At 53.3% G+C, this 20,500-nt stretch overlaps 1 protein-coding gene across 2 annotated transcripts in view; it reads left to right on the top strand.

Moving 5' to 3' along the window:
- Positions 1-1,041: 1,041 nt before the first annotated feature.
- The window catches only part of BCL7C (BAF chromatin remodeling complex subunit BCL7C), a 34,766-nt gene continuing 15,307 nt past the window's right edge, over positions 1,042-20,500 (top strand). The window contains exons 1-6 of one of the 2 annotated variants that reach the window (XM_070413594.1): positions 1,046-1,287; positions 1,806-1,884; positions 2,197-2,305; positions 2,410-2,571; positions 4,207-4,292; positions 4,831-5,026. In XM_070413594.1, coding sequence (XP_070269695.1) covers positions 1,196-1,287; positions 1,806-1,884; positions 2,197-2,305; positions 2,410-2,571; positions 4,207-4,292; positions 4,831-4,956 — 654 coding nt within the window. In that variant the 5' untranslated portion in view covers positions 1,046-1,195 and the 3' untranslated portion in view covers positions 4,957-5,026. Of the gene's footprint in view, positions 1,288-1,805; positions 1,885-2,196; positions 2,306-2,409; positions 2,572-4,206; positions 4,293-4,830; positions 5,027-20,500 lie in introns of those variants that run through there. The other variant, XM_070413593.1, reaches the window with a different exon arrangement.

Below are 20,500 nucleotides of genomic sequence, written 5' to 3'. Positions count from 1 at the left end.
TAAAGTACAAACATCCATGAATTTTTAGAGTAAATATGCCCAGGGGACCAGCACCAGATTAAGAAACAGAACATGACCAGTTCCCAGAGCCCCTCCCAGCCCCTCCCAGGCCCAAGGGTGCCCGCTATTCTGATTTCTCACACCCTAGGTTAGTTCTGTCCGTTTGGAACTTCACGGAAATGGAATCCGACAGTTTGTACCGTTGTGTCTGACTTCTTTCGTGAGGCTCATTCCCTTTGTTGGGTGTAACGGGACTTCATTCTCCTGTGTCCAAGGTGTGAATGGGCTTCAGCTCCTTTTCCACTCTCCTTCGATGGGTTGTTTGCAGTCCGAGGCTGTGATCAATAGAGCTATGAACAGTCCAGTACCCCTCGCTCCTCTTGGTGCTCATACGGATGCATTTCTGATGATGTAGGAGTGACATTGCTGGATCCTAGGGTTGGGGTGTATTTGGGGCTCCACCAGAAAACTGCGCTTTCCAAAGTGTCTCTACCAATGTACCCTCCCCCCGAAGTACGGGGGGTCCCGTTACTCCACTTCTTCCCCTGCCCCCGGTGCATCACTCATTCTCATCTCAGCCATTGTGGTGGGTGGGCCCCACTCATCTGCAGCGTCTGCAGGTACGTGCACTCCGTTAACGGCCTGCTGACGGAATGGCTGACGGAATGGCTGGCCAGCGTACAACTAGACAGCCTGGCGAGGGTGGACACACACACACACACACACACACGTGCGCGCGCGGCACAGGAGCGCTCACGCGCAGAGGACGCCACCCAGACAGTCCTTCCCGTTCCCGGCGCCCACGTGCTCTGAACGCACCCTCCGCCCGGCCACGCGCATCCAGCCTCGGGGCTGCCCCCAACCTCCCTCTGGGCGGCGGGCAGGGGGCGCTGCGCGTCCGGGCACCCCGAGGGGGCGGGCCGGGGCGGGCGGGCTTCCAGGCCTGGACTCCGTCCGTCCGCGCTGCAGGGCGGCTCCGAGGACTGGCCGGCGGGGCGGGGCGGGGCGGGGCGGGCTCGGCGGCAGGAAGCGGGGCGGGGACTCGCGGAGGCGTTGGGGAGCGAGGGAGGGCGCGGCCAACTCCCGGAGGGACGGCAGGCCGAGAGCACCGCCGCCCGGCCTGGCGCCGAGCCTGAGCCCGCCGGACGGGAGGCGGCCCAGCCGCGGGCTCGGCCTCGGCCCCAGCCCCGCCAGCATGGCCGGCCGGACCGTGCGGGCTGAGACCCGGAGCCGGGCCAAGGATGACATCAAGAAGGTGATGGCGACCATCGAGAAGGTCCGGAGATGGTGAGCGCTGTCCCGGGGCCAGGGTCGGGACTGGCAGGGCCGTTCCTCCTCCGAAGGCGTCTGCCCGCCCTTCACCAGCGGTGGCCCAGGTGTTAGGTGTGTCCGCCAGCGGCGCCCCGGATCTACAGAGCTCCGTCCCCTTCTGGCTACACCCCGGGGTCTACAAAGCGTGTGCCCCGGCCGTGCCCTTCCAGAGCAGGAGCCCCCATGTACGCCCCGCCCCTAAGGCTCTGACACTCCTCCCCAAAGTGTGCCCGACCCCAAGCCAGGCCCGAGCCCGGTGCCCATGTCTACCCCGGGTCTGTGAGCCATGGCCCCCTTCTCTGTCACTGGAGGCACCTCCATGGATGCCCTGGGATCTGCCTGTTCCCTTTCTCCCTCTAACGATGCCCCATTAGCAAAGCTGCCCCTTCCCTGTGCTCCACCCACCCCTCTGGAGGTACCCCCAGATGTGCCTAGCTGCCGAGGGAGGCTCTCAGCTCCGGCCTCTCTGACCTAGTCCCCCCACTCTCCCACAGGGAGAAGCGCTGGGTGACTGTGGGCGACACGTCCCTTCGTATCTTCAAGTGGGTGCCAGTGGTGGACCCCCAGGAGGAGGTGAGCAAGCTCCCCCACACCAGACCTCGCATCTGTGCAACCCCAGGCGAGCCCCTCCCCATCCTGGCCTCCACCTCCAGTCCCCACTCTGAGACCTCAAGTGCAGCAGCCCAGACACATGTTAACAATTATTGGCAACTCCACCCCTTCTCCCTTTCTCCTGCTCCAGACCCAGGAATTCAAGACCTCACCCCGTGTGCACCACCTCGTCACTCACGCAGGGCCTTTCGCTTCTCTGCGCCTCCGCTTACTTTTTTGTAGGGTGGGGGCTTTGCAAGCGCTGACTCTGATCCTTACCCCTCTAATCCCCAGGAGCGACGGAGGGCAGGTGGCGGGGCAGAGAGATCCCGAGGTCGGGAGCGGCGGGGTAGGGGTGCCAGCCCCCGAGGGGGTGGTCCCCTCATTCTGCTTGATCTCAATGGTATGTAGGGATCCTGGGACTGGGGGGGGAGGGGGGGGGGCTATGGGATTGAAGGAGGGGACTGGGGACCTCAGGCCCAACCCTCTCGACTTTTGCTCTCACAGATGAGAACAGTAACCAGAGTTTCCATTCGGAAGGCTCCCTGCAAAAGGGCACTGAGCCCAGCCCTGGCGGCACCCCGCAGCCCAGCCGCCCTGCCTCACCTTCCGGACCACCGGAAGGGGTCCCGGAGGAAGCCCAGCCTCCGAGGCTAGGCCAGGAGAGAGGTAGGACCAGGTGCCGCCCAGGAGCCCTCCCTTCTGAGTCTTGCCCTCTCCAAGGTTGAAGCCACCAGCTTATCCCTGTACCTGCTCCCCCTCTTCTGGTGCCTCCTCAGGAGGCCTTCCTGACTCCCGTGGAAGGTCACGACCTTTCTCTTGACTTCTGGTCTGTTGATAACTTATCACTGGGATTTTCATGTAAATTTAATTTTTATTACCTAAGTGTCGTTCTTTCCCTCGTCCACCTCACGTCAGCTGCCTGAATGTTGGGTCCATATTGATCTTATTTGCTACTGTGTCTTCAGAACACCACGTGGCACATAGTAGGTGCTCAATAAGTATTTGTTGAGAAATCAATAACAGTGCTAATCTTAAGAGTAATTAATAATATGTGATAATGACAGCTAATACTTATTGAGCTCTTACTGTGTGACAGGCACTCTTCTAAGCTTTTTACATGTTTTATTTTATCTCCTTTAATCCCTACTACAACCCTGTGAGGATTATCATCACCATTTATAGATGAGAAACTGACCGCCCAGCTCACCAGCCTTGAGCACGAGTGCTCCTCAGCTTCTCTTTTTTCCATATAGTCAATGCCCTAGCTCAGTGATGGCGAACCTATGACACACGTGTCAGAGGTGACACGCGAACTCATTATTTTGGTTGATTTTTCTTTGTTAAATGGCATTTAAATATATAAAATAAATATCAAAAATATAAGTCTTTGTTTTACTATGGTTGCAAAGATCAAAAAATTTCTATATGTGACACGGCACCAGAGTTAAGTTAGGGTTTTCAAAATGCTGACACGCCGAGCTCAAAAGGTTCGCCATCACTGGCCTAGCTGGTCAGTACCTCCTCCCAGCATCGCCCACCTCCCTCTCCCTCCCCAGGCTCTGTCATCTCTCATCCTCACCGAACTCCAGCCTCCTTGTAGGTCTCCTTTCCCTCAGTCACCTCCACGTAGCTGACAGCTGACGGAGCAACTTTCTAAAGCACAAGTTTGCCGGGGTCATTTTCCTGCTCGCAGGCTTCAGTGGCTCCCAGCTTGCCACTCTGGGCCCTTTGTGAACCGTGCCCCCGTGACCTCGTTCCCTTTCAGGAACACCATGATTTGGGCCTGTGGCTGTGTCTAGATTGTGCCGTGTGCTTCTGGACCTTTACTAATCTAAAAACAATAACTGGCCTTGATTGAGCACCAGTTAACTATGTGCCAGACACTGTGCTAAGGACTTTACCTGTATTATCTCATTTCATCCTCACACAGGCTCATGTGGCAGCTACTATTAACTACCTACATTTTACAGGTGGGGAAACTGAGGTCCAGAGAAATTAGGGCACTAACCCAAGGCTAGGATTTGAACCCGGGCAGTCCAACCCCAGACTCTGTGCTCCCTAAGTGTCTGTTCCCTCTGCCTAGCATGCGCCCCACCTCCCCACCTGCCCGGTCAGATCGTACTCACCCACCAGGATCCCAGCTAATGTCCTTCCCGTGTCTTTTCCTGGGTGCAGCCAGGTGCTGGCTCCCTCCTGGTGCTCCCACGGCCGGGGCTTATGTGACTGGTGTTTGTTTCCCCCTGGCCTGTGCTGTGGCTCAGAGCGGCTGCTCAGGGAATATCTGTTACCTTGACGTTCCAGATCCCGGGGGTATCACTGCAGGCGGCACCGATGAACCCCCAATGCTGACCAAGGAGGAGCCTGTCCCAGAGTTGCTGGAGGCTGAGGTGAGAGAGGCCAGAAGGCTGGACTCCCGGGTCTTGGAGGGAATGGGGCTCGGGGGCAGCACAAGGCTTGGGGCTGTGCTCTTGCGGTCTGGGTGGGAAATGCGGACTCAGACACAGCTGAGGGCTCAGAGCTGGGATCCTGGGACGGGAAAGGAAAGGGTGTCTTAGAAACAGTCCTGCGGGCTGGCTCAGGACTGATCTAAGACCATTAAAAGCCTGAAAAGATCATGGTGCTCCTCCAAGTATCATTTTTAAAATCCTAAACGATACAATGAGCTTAAGAAAGTCCCCCACAAAGTTGACTTCCCACAGGGACTACCTTGATGTATTTCCCAGAAATACCAAATACCAGTTTCTTTCCCCAAAACAGTATTTGTTGTGTCCAGTGCCCCATTTAATCTGCACTCTGGGTCCCTGGCTCTGGGCTAGCCTCCTGGGTCCGGGAGTGGCGTGGAGTGGAGGCTTTGGAGAAGGCAGAGGCGAGGAGGCTGCCCTCCTGGGTCCAGGGAGCTCATGCCTGTCCGCCCTTCCTCTCCAGGCCCCCGAAGCTTACCCTGTCTTTGAGCCAGTGCCACCTGTCCCCGAGGCAGCCCAGGGTGACACCGAGGACTCGGAGGGCGCCCCCCCACTCAAGCGCATCTGCCCCAATGCCCCCGACCCCTGAGAAGCTGGTCTGTCTTTCCTGTTGCCCCAGGGGCCCCTTTGATTTTTTACAAATAAAGACCCTTTTGTAAGTCTGTGTCATGTCATTTCCCGGTCAGGGCTGGGGAGGGTCTGTGGAGCCAGCTTTGTCTCCAGCTCCATTTCTCAGATGGTGTCGCTTGAAGCTCTGAGAGGATCTTCCCATAGTCACACCATGAGTCGGATATGGAATGGGGGCTTGAGCCAGGACCCTGTCTCCCTGACACACCCTCCACCCTGCCCTGTACCCCTGACCTTTGACCCTTCCTGACCTTCAGCCAGAGGAGGAATCCAGGGAACTGGGCCCAGCAATGACCAAAGGTCTGGGCACCAAGGCCCACGATTCCCATCCGTACACAGGGACATGGAGGCCAAGAGGGACTTTGGGGCCCGGGGTGGCCCCACCCGTCTGCTGCCTTCAGGAAGCTGCAGCATCGTACCGCGCTGCCTCTGCATAGTCATTCCTCCCCGGAACCTGCCCACACTCAGGGTAGCGTCCTATTTGTCCCCAGCTCAATCACCACCTCCTCCAGAAAGCCTTCCTTGGCCCCAGGCATAGTCGGTTTCCCTTCTTTTGGGCTCCCTCTGTGCTTCCTTCCCTTTGCCTCAGTATTTATCAGGCTGTTTGGGCTGGCTGGCTTGTGTGTCTTCTTCACAAGGTATGAGCTTCTGAGGGCAGAACTTGGTCCCCAGTTTTCTTAGCACCAAACTGGGCACAGAGCTGTCATAGCAACTGTTTGGTGAATGAATGAATGAATGAATGGGCTGAGGCTATCCAGGAAGGCTTCTCTGAGGAGGTGGTACACGAGCTAAGCTCTGAGACATGAACCTCAGTGTGCTAGTGAGACATGAACCTCAGTGTGCTAGTGAGACATGAACCTCAGTGTGTTAGTGAGACATGAACTCAGTGTGCTAGTGAGACATGAACTCAGTGTGTTAGTGAGACATGAACTCAGTGTGTTAGTGAGACATGAACCGCAGTGTGTTAGTGAGACATGAACTCAGTGTGCTAGTGAGACATGAACCTCAGTGTGCTAGTGAGACATGAACCTCAGTGTGCTAGTGAGACATGAACCTCAGTGTGCTAGTGAGACATGAACCTCAGTGTGCTAGAACTGAAGTCAGAAGTCCTGGTCCAAGTCCTGGCTCTGTTACTAGCTGTGTGGCTCTGCATGGGCTATTTCCCTCCCCTTCATTTGTTCATCTGAGCAATGGGGGCAATAACTAGACCTCATCTGTCCCGGTGGTTTATGGGAACCTTCAGATAATGTAAAGCACCTTCATTCATTCTGTGCCTACCAAAGAGTTAGGGTCAGATGTATTAGCCCTACTTTTATATTTTATTTTATTATTATTTTTTAAATCCTCACCTGAAAATATGTTTATTGATTTTAGAGAGAGGGAGAGAGAAACATCGATGTGAAAGAGACACATTGGCCGGTTGCCTCCCATATGCGCCCCAACCAGGGATCAAGCCCGCAGCCTAGGTATGTGCCCTGACTGGGAATTGAACCCCCAACCTCTTGGTGTACAGGGTGACGCTCCAATCAACTGAGCCATCTGGCCAGACCCAGCCCTATTTTTATTTTTAACAAAGGAAGAGACTGAGGTTCACAGAGAACCAAATTGGGACTTTAAAGAACTATTAAAAAATATAAGGGTGATTCACGACAGCAGCTGCAGTAGCAGTTGAGCCAGAGCTGGCCAGGGGAGCCAGGTGTGTAGTGATGTGATATATTCATTTTCTGTTGCTGCTATAACAAAATACCACAAACTTAGTGGCTAAAAACAACACAAATTTATTAACTTACTGCCTAGAGGTCAGAAGTCCAAAGTAACTGTTAACGGGTTAAAGTCTGGGTGTCTGCGGGGCTGGTTCCTTCCCGAGGCTCGGCTCGTGGGGAGAATGTTTCCCTGCTTTCTCCCGTTTCTGTAGACCTCCTGCATTTTTTGGCTCCGTTCATCTTCAAACCTAGCAGCATAGCATCTCTCTCTCTCTCCCGCCCCCCCCCCCCCCGCCCCCGCTTCCATCAGCACGTCTCCTTTTCTGTCTCTCTCCTGCCTCCCTTTTCTAAGGACCCGTGTGGATGACCCAGGGTAATCTTCCCGTCTCAAGGCCCTGAATTTAATCACAGCTGCAAAGTCTCATTTGGTGGATACAGTAACATAGTCCCCGGTTCTGGGATTGGGGCACGCACATCTTTGGAGGGCATCACTCAGCCTCGCCAATAATCTCAGCCATTTTTTGGGTGTGTGGGTCATCTCATTATTTCCCTCAACCACCCCATGAGGTGATGAGAGTGCTCTGTAAACTGTACAGTGCCTTGTATGGGTCAGTAGTACAGTATTATGGCCCAGAATTCAGGCTCTGGGTTTGAATCTCGGTGTCTCCAATCACTGTGTTACCTTGAACAAGTGACTTATCTCTGTGCCTCCGATTTCTTATCTGTAAAATGGGAATAATAGTAACATTCACCTGGTGAGACTACTGTGAGGATTAAATGAGGCAATACATAGAGAGAGAGTCCTTGGCTTGGCACACAGTAAGTGCTCAATAAATGGCAGCTGTTTTTCCTGTTACCCCATTTTACAGATGAGGATACTAGGGTTTAGGGATAGAGGCCAGAGACTTGCCTGTCAGTAAGACTGGGGAGGAGGAGTCCATTTCTGAACAGCCTTGAAAGGCTAAAGCTTGAGTCTCCCTGATTCCTGTCCTCCTCCTGGTCCCAGCTCCCAAGCCCCAGGCATCTGTTCTTTAGCCCAGGCCTATGCAACCCCTACTCCCCTACTAGTGACCTGGGATAAAAGCCACCTTTTCCATAGCCACACCCCTAACATCACCTTACCATGCCCACCGCCCCTCCCCGTGACCATACTCTTCTATCCCTGGCTCTGGGGCCCCAGTGCTACTCTCCCTCTGTCACTCTCTCTTCTTCCTGATCCCTTAAATCCCTCTTGCCCTGGCCTAGCTCTCCTCTCCATGGAGCTCTTCTCCCTGCTGGGTCCCAGCTACTCCTTGAATCTCTGCCTCCAGACTCAAAGAGCAGATGCCTTTAGACTTCTCCCCTGGATGTCCCAGACCCTCAGCCTCCGCCTCCTCCCAACATGTTTCCACCATCCCCTGTGCAGAGAAGTAGCCCCCCCCAATGCCAGGAGTTGGCTGAGATGGGAGCATCCAGAAGTCACAGTCAATGTCCCATGTGCTATCATGTCCCATTAAGTCTCTGTTCTAAGTACCCTCCCCTACGCCCCTTTCTCTAGGGCCCCGCTGTTTCCTGGGTGCCTCTCTGTAGGTGTCCCTGCTTCACTCTTGCCCACCCCCAGTCCGTTCTCTGCCGAGCAGGTGGGCAGTCTCAGAAACCCGAACCTGTCCATGCTGCTGCCCTGGGTTAGAGCCCTCCAGTTCACATTACCTGCAGGACGGAGCCCACACTCTGACACGCCACCCTGCACAGCTGCCCTCGGAGCTGCTTATAATCGCTCCCAAATGCACTCGCTGTTTTTCATCTCTAAGGCTTAGCCCATGCTATTTGCTCTGTCCGAAGGGCCCCTCTCATCCCCTCTTCCGCTGGCAGATGCCTTCTTGTTTTTCAAACCTCTGCTTCCTGGCGGGGTCTTTCCTTTCATGCCCCCTGCCCCTCTTCTGCCATTTCATGGAGCACTGGTTATTGTGCTGATGGTCTGGGTTTGCTTTGGCACCAGACTGTGAGCTCCACTAGGGAGGGGAATTCCTTTATTCACAGCAACATGTATTGTGGGTACTGCTTGCTGGGTACTTTTCTAGGCCCTGGGGATACAACTTAAAATAGAAAAAATCCCTGCCTCATGGAGCGTACTTTCACTAAATTATATCATATGTAGGAAGTTATAACTACTTTTTAAAAAACAGAGTAAGGAAGATGGGGAAAGAATGGATTGCAATTTTAAATGGGGAGCTCAGGGAAGGCTGTACTGAGAGACATTTAAAGAAAAGCTTGAAGGAGGTAAGGGAGAGAGCCATGCAGGTATCTGGGGGAAGAGAATTCTGGGCAGATGGAACAGCCAATGCAAAGGTCCTGAGGGGGAGCATGCCTGGCAATGAGATCAGTGTGGCTGGAGCTGAGGGAGGGAGAGAGGAAGGAGAGAGAGAGAGGTATGGTGGAGGGAAATGAGGTCAGGTCAGGGAGGGCCTCATAGGCAAGGCAGGCACATATTCTGTCATTCAAACTTTGAGAATACAAGAGGATGATGCATTTATAATTATGCCCAGATAACAGGTGAAACCTGGGGTAACCAGAGTGTATGGTCATTCTGTTGGAGGCCATCGTCAGGGCTATTGGTTTTACCCTGGAAGAGATGAAGAATTATTGAAGGGGTCTGATCAGAGGATGACATGATCAGACTTAGATTCCCCAACTAATATCCTATATAATAAAGGCTAATATGCAAATCAACCGAACAGCGGAATGACCGGTTGCTATGACGCGCACTGACCACCAGAGGCATTTGCTCAACGCAGGAGCTGCCCCCTGGTGGTCAGTGCACTTCCACAGGGCAACGCCTTTCAGCCAGAAGTCAGGTTCATGGCTGGGAGCGCAGCAGCCATGGTGGGAGCCTCTCCCACCCCTGTGGCAGCACTTAGGATGTCCGACTGACGGCTTAGGCCCGCCCCCCACAGGGAGCGGGCCTAAGCTGTCAGTCAGACATCCCCCAAGGGCTCCCGGACTGTGAGAGGGCTCAGGCCGGGCTGAGGGACCCCCCCCCCCCCCCAGTGCACGAATTTCATGCACTGGGCCTCTAGTCTATATATACCCAAGTGACTGAACTACCGAATGACTGATTGACTGGTGGCTATGATGTGCACTGACCACCAGGGGGCAGATACTCAATGCAGGAGCTTCCTCCCATGGTCAAGTGTGCTCCCACAGCCAACCTCCCACGGTGTCCCTTCCCCCTCTCCCCCCCAGCCCAAGCTGGCCAGCCCAATTGGATTGCCGGCCAAGCCAAGGGACCCTACCCATGCACAAACTAGAGGCACCAGGCCTCTAGTTTACTTATAAGTTTGTTTTTCTTTTCTGTTGAGGCAAAATATCCATATAATGAAATGCCCAGTTGTTAACTGTATGATTCAGTCAGTTTCAACACATGCATACATCTGCATAACACAAGCCCTTATCAAATACATCACTATCTTCCCCCAATTCCTGTTGCCCCTTCCTGTTGCCCTTGTCCCCCCTTTCTGTCCCAACTTCCCAGAGGCAACCATTGTTCTGATTTTGGTTTTGACGAGGTTCACCTGTTGTACATGTTCATATGCATGGATTTATGCAGTATGTGCTCATTTGCATCTATTCGTTCACTCAGCATAATGTTTTTTTTTAAAAAATATATTTTATTGATTTTTTACAGAGAGGAAGGGAGAAGGATAGAGAGTTAGAAACATCGATGAGAGAGAAACATCGATCAGCTGCCTCCTGCACACCTCCCACTGGGGATGTGCCCACAACCAAGGTACATGCCCTTGACCGGGACCTTTCAGTCCGCAGGCCGATGCTCTATCCACTGAGCCAAACCGGTTAGGGCAGCATAATATTTTTGAGAGGCATCCATACTGTTGTCTGGATCCTTAGTCTGTCTCTTTCTATTGCTTGGTGGTATTCCAGAGTTGGGTTTGACTTCGATCGCTCTGCCAGGTGGAGAACAGATGGCTCTAACTCCTCTCCGTTTCTAGCTCCCTGGACAAGCCTGTCAGGCCTGGGGCTCAGCGCCCCAGGTGAGTGTACCCCAAGGAGACACAGGACCCTTTCCCAGGGACCCTTTTAGAATGTAGAGTTTGTGGCATCAGTCCCCAGAAATCTGGGGAGACAGAACTATATCAGGGGCAGGATCTAGACTGACGAAGCACTTCAAGTTCCATGTCCCAAGAAAGCACTCAGTCCTGGGCAAACTGGGATGGTTGGTCCCTAGCAGGATCCCACCACTGCCCCCTTCTCACCCCAGACTGCACTGCCTTCCTCCTAAGGACTGATTTTCCTGAAACTAAACTGGTCTGTTCCTCCCCTGCTCTGAACTCCCCAAGGCTCCCCTTGCCTTTGCCTGGCAACCCAAATGACACACAGGTGTACTCCGATTTTGGGGTCCCACCGCAGACCACCATAATAAAGCAAGTGCCACAAGAAAGCAAGTCATAATCTTTTTGTGGGTGGAGGGTCTTGCCTTCTGTTTGTAAAAACCGCAACACCTCTGAGGCACAATAAAATGAGGTTTGCCTGTACTTAGCCTACAGCACTGGTTCTCAAACTTGCTGCACATGGAAACTACCTGGGATTTCATACCTGGCTCCTGCCCCAGACACTTTCATTGGTGTGGGAGGTGACTTGGGCATTGGGATTTGTAAAAGCTCCACAGGTGATACAGTTTGGGAACCACTGGCCTATCGATATGATTTGCTTGGCTTACCTGGTGTTGAATATATTGCAAACATTTAAAACCAAGTGATTTCATATAAAAAAATCTGAACTCCCAGCCCTCTTTGATGAGCAGATGGTCGGAGACACTGCGGCTGCCTCCAGGCGTGGTAGTCACCAGGGATGGTGGAGCGCTGGCTGCCGCAGAGACAGAGCGTGCGTTCCTGTCACCACAATCCCCACTGCTCCTTAGTGTCTTAGTCCTCATTTATGTCCATTTGCATGGCCTGCCGGCTAATGTCTGGGCCCTGCAGCCAGGCACTGTAGGCCTTCCAGGTGCAGGTCTCTGCTTACCTGCTCAGCCTCTTCAGCTACTGTTCCAGAATGCTCATGCCACTTCCTGCCCTCGGGCCACGGGGCCTCATGGTTCCCTTTCACAGCTGCCTTTGCCCATGCAGTTCTCCCACCAAACTTGCTCAGCGTGGCCCCTGCCCGCCTCTCACTCCTCTCCCCTTACCCTGCAACACACGTAAGTAGTCCTCTCTTGGCCCCTGCTGTTCCCTGGCCTGGGTGACTTCCCTTCCTGTCTTCCTGGCCAGTGCCTGCCTATCTTTCAGGCCTTGGCTTAGCTCTGACCTTCTTCAGGAAGGTTCCCTGACCCTCAGACTAGTCACTGGACCTCCCCTTTTGCTTGCCATCTCACTTCCCCGGCTAGGAGGCCGAGGGCTACAGCTGTCCTGGGGTCTATCTAGGTGTTCATTCACGGTAAACGGATGAAAGAACAAAACAAGCACACGTCCCTTTCTCCACCCCTCTTCTGCTTGCCTTTCTCTGACAGCACTGGGCCCTCCGCCCTCCTGGAGACCCAGGCCTCCCTGAGCTCAGGCCCATCTCACAGTGGCCCACCCTGTGGCTCCCCACTTTCAGAAGGCGCACGCGGACCAGGCGCACGCAGCCACCGCAGTCCCCACACCGGGACGGGCGCCTGCACTGCTGCAGGGCAGGGCCGTGTCTGGTGGGCGACTCTGCCCCGCACGGGGCAGACTCTTCCTCTCCGTCCCCACGCATCTGTTCGCTTCCTCTCCACCCCGCGCATCTGTTCGCTTCCTCTCCGTCCCGTGCATTTGTTCGCTTCCTCTGCAACCCCGTGCATTTGTTCGCTGCCTCTGCAACCCCGTGCATTTGTTCGCTGCCTCTGCAACCCCGTGCATTTGTTCGCTGCCTCTGCAACCCCGTGCATTTGTTCACTGCCTCTCCATCCCGCGCATCTGTTCGCTTCCTCTCCACCCCGAGCATCTGTTCGCTTCCTCTCCGTCCCGTGCATTTGTTCGCTTCCTCTGCAACCCCGCGCATTTGTTCGCTTCCTCTGCAACCCCGTGCATTTGTTCGCTGCCTCTGCAACCCCGTGCATTTGTTCGCTGCCTCTCCATCCCGCGCATTTGTTCGCTTCCTCTCCATCCCGCGCATTTGTTCGCTTCCTCTCCATCCCGCGCATTTGTTCGCTTCCTCTCCATCCCGTGCATTTGTTCGCTTCCTCTGCAACCCCATGCATTTGTTCGCTGCCTCTCCATCCCGCGCATTTGTTCGCTTCCTCTCCATCCCGCGCATTTGTTCGGGGCTTTCTGGTGGCAGTGGCTTTGCTGCTGGTCCCTCCGTCTCCCGGCAGCTCTGGGAGGGAGCTGTGGTGGGGACGGGCCCAGACCCAGGGTGGGGATGGGCTTTTCCAGGTCCGACCATCGGCTGAGGGGCCTCGGGCAGCCACTTACCCCCCTGGGCCTTTTGGCCTCTGAAACATGGAGCCAACCATCTTTCCTCATCTCTGGGCCGTCCGTCTGTCAACCTTGTCAGGAACGGCCGGCATCTGAGACGCTGTGTGCGAACCAAATGGCTGGAAAGCGAATCATTTCCAACCTTTCACTTTTAGACTCACCGCTAGGGAATTTAGGAAGTGCGGTGCCGAAGGAAAGAAAGTAGCACTGCCTGCAGTGTGACAACCCCGCCGAGGATCTAATGTACATCGTTGAAGATGTTGTGAGGCGGGTGGGATCCATGAAAACTGCCCCAACGGGGCGCCCGCGCTGGTCCGGCGGCTGTGAGCGCGGCCGGGGCTGTAGGACGGGCGCCGCTTCCCGCGCGGCCTCGGCGAAGCTCGGGGCGGACACAGGAGGGCGCGCCGGGCGGGTGAAGGCACCGAGTGCGCGCCGGCGTCCTAGAGAGGCCGCGGGCGGACTTCCGGCCTCCAGCCGCCGACGGAAGCACCGCCCGCCGCGGAGGGAGGGCAAGGCGCGCGGCCGGCACCTGTCGGCTCCCCGGGAAGCCTGGCCGGGCAGCCTGTGAGCGGGTCTGCTGGGCTGGGACCCTGCCGACGTGTCCCGGCAGCGTGTGAGCCCCTCTGGTCCTTGGTTTCCCGGCGTGAGGATCGGGGACAGCGGCTTCTGGTCCTTGCCCCGGGGAATCCGCAGCGTCCCCATCATACAGCCGAGGGGGCTGAGCCCGGAACGATGACTTTGGCGTGCAAAGGCCTGCTTTCCCGCTAGGGTATCCGGTCGGGCGGAGGCACGGTCCACTGCACTGGCCTGGAGCGCTAGCGCCGCTTCTGCTGGATCGGGGTGTGTCCAAGCGCCGCTGTCCCGGGGAAGGACCCCGAGAGCGGGTCGGGCTGGTAGCGCGTGGGTTCTTGATTTCCTGCAGGAATATTTCACCGCGTGAGCCCTGGTGACTCAGAGTCCGTTCATTGCAGCCGGGGGCAGTGCCACAGGGACGGGCTTGGGGGAGAAAGAGCAGCAGGAGAGACAGACGGGCAGGGCCGCTTTGGCTCCGGAAACGCCGTGGGAAGGAAAGAGCCAACGGGGCGGCTGCCAGCTCGGTGAGAGTCCGAGCAAAGCGGGCCTTGGGGACGGGGTCCGGGGGAGCCCAGGACGAGCGGCTGCTGGTTGCAAATGTCGAGAGAGAGGACACAGGATTGTAGGAGAGCCCTGACTCCGTGTTGGAGCTTCGGGCTGCACAGCAAGGGTCCTGGGTCCGGCTCCCGCGCGAGGGCACCTTCCTGGGCTGCAGGGTCACCCCTGGCCCCAGCTGACCGGTGTGAGAGGCGACCAGTCACTGTGTCTCTCTCATATCGATGTTTCTCTCTCTCTTCTCTCCCCGCTCCCAACCTCCCTCCCTCCCACTCTCTAAAATGCAATGAGAAAAAATATCCTCAGGTTAGAATTAACAAAACAAAAAAAAAAACATTTTTTTTTAAATTTTAGGAGAAAGAAAGTAAAAAGCTTATGTCTGCGGGAAGTGACGGACATGCTCCACCGAGAGCCCTTTGTCCTGAGGGTTTTTAACTCTCTTTTGTGCAGGAATCATGGGTGCGGTCTTGGGGGAGGGTTCCAGCAGGAGAGGCATTGGTTTTCCAGGTGTGTCCTGCAATATGTTGATTACTTGGTTAGCTCCATGGCTTTGCTTTTATCTGGGGTCTGTCGGGTTTTTGTTATTTGTTCCCTTGACTTCATCCGTCCTTGGGTTTGGCTGGCACAAATGGCACTGATTGGGTCTCTGTTACCTGTCTCCCTGACCAGGCTGATTTAAGCTATTTATTCTCTCTGCTCTGGGGGAGGGGGGGGAGGTATAAACCATTTGCCCTCACGTGTCCTTGGTTAGGGAAGGTTACGTCTTGCAGTTTATTAGCTGGCTATAAATTGGTCAAATTGTTGGCCTTGTTCAATGATCCTGCCTCAGTTTTCCCATCCCATTTGCCAAGGAATTTTCCTAGGTTCTTCCCATCCTGCCTCACCACTGTTGAGAGCCGTGTGTCAGGAGCAGGACCTACACATCTCCCCCCACCTTTATTACACCCTCCGGGGCAGGTGCTGTTCACACTTTACAGGTAACAGAAATGGGCCGGGTGATTTTCTCCAGAGTCATGATGCTGGTCCGTTGCTGGGTAGGGAGGAATAAACCCAAGTTTGACTTGACTGACAGAGCTGCTTGGGGGAATATTAGCTAACACTGAGTGATTACAGCTAAACCCTCTCACAAAGGGGCAAAGTTTACCACCAGGAGATGATGGGAGGGGTGCCGCAGCCCTGGCGGTCCTGGCTCAGGGATCTTTGCACCCCTTCATTTACTCAAGGAGTAAGAAACAGATTTAACACCTTTCTTTTTTGTAACAGCTTCACGGAGATGTAACTCACTATACAGTTCACCTATTTAAAGTGTACAATTCAGTGGTTCTTAGTACCTGCACAGAATTGTGCAACTACTACCACAGTTTAGAACATTTTCAACACCCTCAAAAGAAACCGTGCTCATTAGCAGTAACTCCCATCCCACTTCTCACCCCACCCTGGACTGTCTACTCACCTACTTCTGTCTGTAGAAGGCCATAGGTGGCCTTTTGTGACTGAGATCATCTTTTTAAAACGAAGTCCAGGCTTTGAGCTCTGAGCTTTGGCTTATAACCATAACCAGCTAGAATTGAATAGCAGTGTTTTGATTTTGTTGTATTTATTTTTACTACTCTAGGGCAGTGATGGCGAACCTATGACACCTCTGACACGCGAACTAATTTTTTTGGTTGATTTTTCTTTGTTAAATGGCATTTAAATATATGAAATAAATATAAAAAATATACATCTTTGTTTTACTATGGTTGCAAATATCAAAATTTCTATATGTGACACGGCACCAGAGTTAAGTTAGGGTTTTTCAAAATGCTGACACGCCGAGCTCAAGGTTCGCCATCACTGCTCTAGGGTAAGCAATAAGTATTTCCAACATATGGTAGTAACATTGTTTCCTTTTTGAATAAGTTCATTTCCATAAAAATGAGTTTATATTTTAAATTTTTTATTTATTGATTTTTAGATAGAGAAAGGGAGAGAGAAACATTGATTTGCTACACGTATTTATGCGCTCATTGGTTGCTTCTTGTATGTGCCCTGACAATGGGTCAAACCCACAACCTTGGCGTTTCAGCACGATGCTCTAACCAACTGAGCTACCAGGCCAGGTCGTGAGTTGGTATTTTTAAGGAAGGAGATTAAGTAAATAATAGAGTGGTACACAAATATGCCTAAGGAATGTGCATGAGGTTTGGAAAACACTAGATTGATTTGAGGTTCTCCAGGACCTAGTTTGGAAACCACTCTATTCCATTTCACTCTTCTAACAACTCCTACGATGAAAGACATCATTTTACTGATGAAGAAACAGGTGCAGAAAAGTTAAGTACAGTAGCTTGTCCAGGGTGATGCAGCTAGTGACAGAACCTAGACTGGACCTGTGAATGTTCCCCCACGTCCCGCGTGGTTCAGGGTTCAGGATCTGGAAGAGGGCCGCACGCAAACGAAAGAGATGAGACAAGAAATAATAATTTGGAAATATTGGGGGCCAGGTGGGCAAGTCCAACTCAAGGGGAAGGACTTCCACTGGTGCCCAGGCCTCGCCAGCCTTTTATTCAATTTTGAGAGCTTGTTTGGAGGTTCTAGCAGGGGAGCGCAGCTACTCGTATACCCTTGACCGAAGACCGGTCCTCTCCTCTCCTGGGCGGCGGGGGGGGGGGGGGGGGGGGGGGGGGGGGACGACGGGGGGGGGGACGGGGGGAGGCCCATCCTCTTCAACGGAGCGCGCAGCTTCGGGAGGGACGCACATGGATTGGTGAGGGAGGAGGGGGACACCTGCCTAGCCAGCCAGATCAGCTGAATCAACCCTGGCGATCAATGGGGTGACAGATGTCGCAGCCAGATCGCCCTCACATCCCAATTTTGGATACACATCTAGCTCTTAGGTAATTGCGGTAACAGACAGGCTATCTTAAAGGTCAGTAAATATTAGAAGGATTTACTCTGAGACTATTTGATCAGGAAATAACTTGAGCCCCCATTTTCTGGACTAGACAGTCGGTGCATAACTCAGGCCCTTGCCAGGGGTTCAAGGTTCACCAGCGTTCCGGGATCCTTGCTTGCACTTCTCTGCTAGTGAAGACAATGGGCGGCTGCCTGCATGAACCTAAAGTCTGTCTAATTCCGAAGACCACCTACTTTCCAAGTCTGGAAGTAAATGGGGTGAGGAATGGGCGAGGAAGCTGAAGAAAGGACTAGCCACTAGACAAAAACATGTGGGGCTAGTTAAGTTGTTTTGAGTTCAAACAATATTCAAGTAATTTAAACAAATATTTCTCTAAAACTACTTGTGACTTAAACAGAAACCCTCTTTCAGTCACTGTTGGACTTTCTTCCTCAAGGGCATACCAGGATCCAGGTGTTGCCTGGATATCCAGTTTCTGTGTGTGTGTGCGTGTGTGCATGTGTGCGTGTGCGTGTGTGTGTGTGTGTGTTTGCTTTCACACTTGGTGTCAGTGCCGGGGAAAGCCTAATCTCTAGTTCATCTTGGTTGTTGTTGGCATCACTGTCCACGCCCACCGTGGCTCCTTCAAGTGGATGCCTCCTGCCCTGTACCACATGGGGCACTGGGATCTCGGGGCTGGCTGAAACTCCTAGTTCGTAGGATCCCACGTTTCCCAGGACATCAGGTAGCCACCTGCTCCCAGGACTGGCTACTTCCATGGAGCAGGGCCACGCATGGACCAGGCCTTCCTCTCTCCCATCGCAGGCCAGGGGACTTCTCCATCTCCTGCCATCAACTTCTCCAAGACCCTCTGCTGCTCCCCTCAAGCTCTTCTTATTCCACTGAAAGAATAAGTGGAATAAGAACATTAAACTCAGAGCCCATTTCCAATAAAACTGGTTTCCTTTTCCATGAGTGCAGAGAGAGCTTAGTTTTTAAGCCTCAACTTTAAAACTAGCACGTAGAAGACAAAACAACCAAATCCTGCCATCCTTTTGTCAACACTTACTAACTCAGTCCTCTCCTCTCAGCTGTGCAATTCAACTTGGACCCAGCCCCGAAGTTAATGACACTGTCCTGTATAGGAAGCAATAGATTCTGTCCATTGTTATTCAACTTGAGTGAGAATCTCAACCTTAACTCCAACTTAGATCTAAGAGTGGTTTTGGAATCTATAAAACAAAATAGCTAATATTGAGCCAGGTAATCGTCTAAAAGCTCCACACGCATAATTTCACGAAATCATTTCAGCAGCTCCGTGAGGGAAGTATGTTTTACAAATGAGAACGCTGAGGCACGGAGAAGTTGAGTCACTTGTCCGAGGCCCCACGGTGGACAGTAGAGGCAGATTGGAATCCACACAGTCTGACTTCAGTGTGCTGTGCACCGTTTCCTCCGTAACCTACAGTCGATGTCAGTGTGCCCTAGATGCCTGCCCCCTTTCGGAGCAGTTTGGAGCGGAACTGAGGACTCTGCTTCCCAAAGAGAGTCTGACACCCAGGACCTCCCACCCAGGACACCTCCTCCCTCCCCAGCTCCTGCCTCTGGGCATGAGTTAACCAACAGCTGTTCCCTTGACCCACAACGGCCACTCTGAGTTACTGCAGTGTCCACGTTGGGCTAGGCACGTTTACAATTGCTCTGTTCTTGGCTACAACCCAGCAAAGAATTATCCCCATTTTGTAGACAAGTAAACAGGTTTAGGAAGGTGACGTGACTGGCCTGCGGTCACACAGCTAGCGAGCAGAGCAGAGCAGCAGTGACTGGACCCCAGATGCCCCGAGTCCCCGGCTCTGCTAACTGCTTAGTGACCTTCCACAGTCGGGAGCCACATAAGTGAGTTCCTGGGGGACGGTGACTGGCTGTGGTCCTCAAGCATCTTACCTCTCTGGCTCCATTTCCTTTTCTGCAAAATCTTTTTTCTTTTCTCTCAACTTTCTAATGAAAGCAGGCTTTTTAAAAAATTTATTTCAAAATTAAGCTCAAAGACCACTGTGAAGATCGTGTTCTTTTAAAGAAAAAAATATTTTTTAGCCCAGCTGGTGTGGCTCAGTGGTTGCGAGTTGACCTATGAACCAGGAGGTCGCGGTTTGATTCCCAGTCAGGCCACATGCCCAGCTTTTGAGCTAGATCCCCAGTGGGGTAATGCAGAAGGCAGCTGATCAATGATTCTCTCTCATCATTGATGTTTCTATCTCTCTCCCTCTCCCTTCCTCTGTCTCTGAATTCAATAAAAATATGTTTTAAAAATTATTTATTTAGAGAGGAAGGGAGAGGGGAGTGAGAGAGAGAACAATGAGAGAATTAGAGAACAATGAGAGAATTACTGATTAGCTGCCTCCTGCGCGCCCTCTACTGGGGATTGAGCCCACAACCTGGGCATATGCCCTGACTGGGAATCGAACCAGCAACCTTTTGGTGCAGGGGACAGTGCTTAACCACCTGAGCCACACCAGCCAGGGCAAGACACTGTGCTTATAAAGAAAGCAGCCTCGCTCCTTTTGGGGGGTGGTCACACAGTCTGCTCTTAGGAGACCTTTTCTGCCTACAGCCCCTGGGCTGAGGGGCTTGGTGTTTGGGGGAAAGGCGATGGGACCCTTGAGCCCGTGTGGGAACAATGACATGATGATAACAGTGGTTCCCGCTTACTGGGTTTCTAGGCCCTGGGTGAAGGGCTGTGTGTATGCGGGTATTACAGTGGGATGCGCACATATGCTAAAGACCATGCTCTTACCCACTGCCTCCTCCACTCTGGAGTCTGAGAGCGGCGCTCTCTTAGGGATCCCTCATCCTACCTCCGACTAGAGGTGAGGAGCCATTTCTATTCCGTCCTCAACACTCAGGGGGTTCTCTTCTAGGCCCGGCCACGTGCTGAGCTCGTAGAAAAGACCAATTCAAGGTATTAGCAATAGGAATCTCTAGGGGTTAGGAATAGAGTGTTATTTTTTCTTTTCTGTGTTTCTTAACTTTCTACAATGCACACATACTGCTTTTATAATAAAATAAAAATCCGTTCCCTTCCCTCACAGTATGCCTCACTGGGACAGTGCTTTTTCTAGTTCCAGTGACTAACACCTCAAAACCCCACGGTGGGAGACACCCAGTGAAGGTGTTCCAGGCCTTTCACGAGAGAGGGTTTCTCCTAATTCAAGTGGCAGCCACAGCTGCAGTCCTGAGTAAAGGGACCAAATGCCACGACACCCCACTTCCCTGCTCTTAAATCCCCGATTAACCCAGGGACTGGCATGGAATCCACCTTTCCATCGCAGTGGTTGCCAGCAGGCAGCCCTGGGCCTGACAGGCACA

This window comes from Myotis yumanensis, unplaced genomic scaffold, assembly GCF_028538775.1.
Source record: "Myotis yumanensis isolate MYYU_CA2020_CCGP unplaced genomic scaffold, mMyoYum1.0.hap1 SCAF_4, whole genome shotgun sequence".
NCBI classification, from domain to species: domain Eukaryota; kingdom Metazoa; phylum Chordata; class Mammalia; order Chiroptera; family Vespertilionidae; genus Myotis; species Myotis yumanensis.
This window is presented reverse-complemented; position numbering and strand designations above follow the sequence as displayed.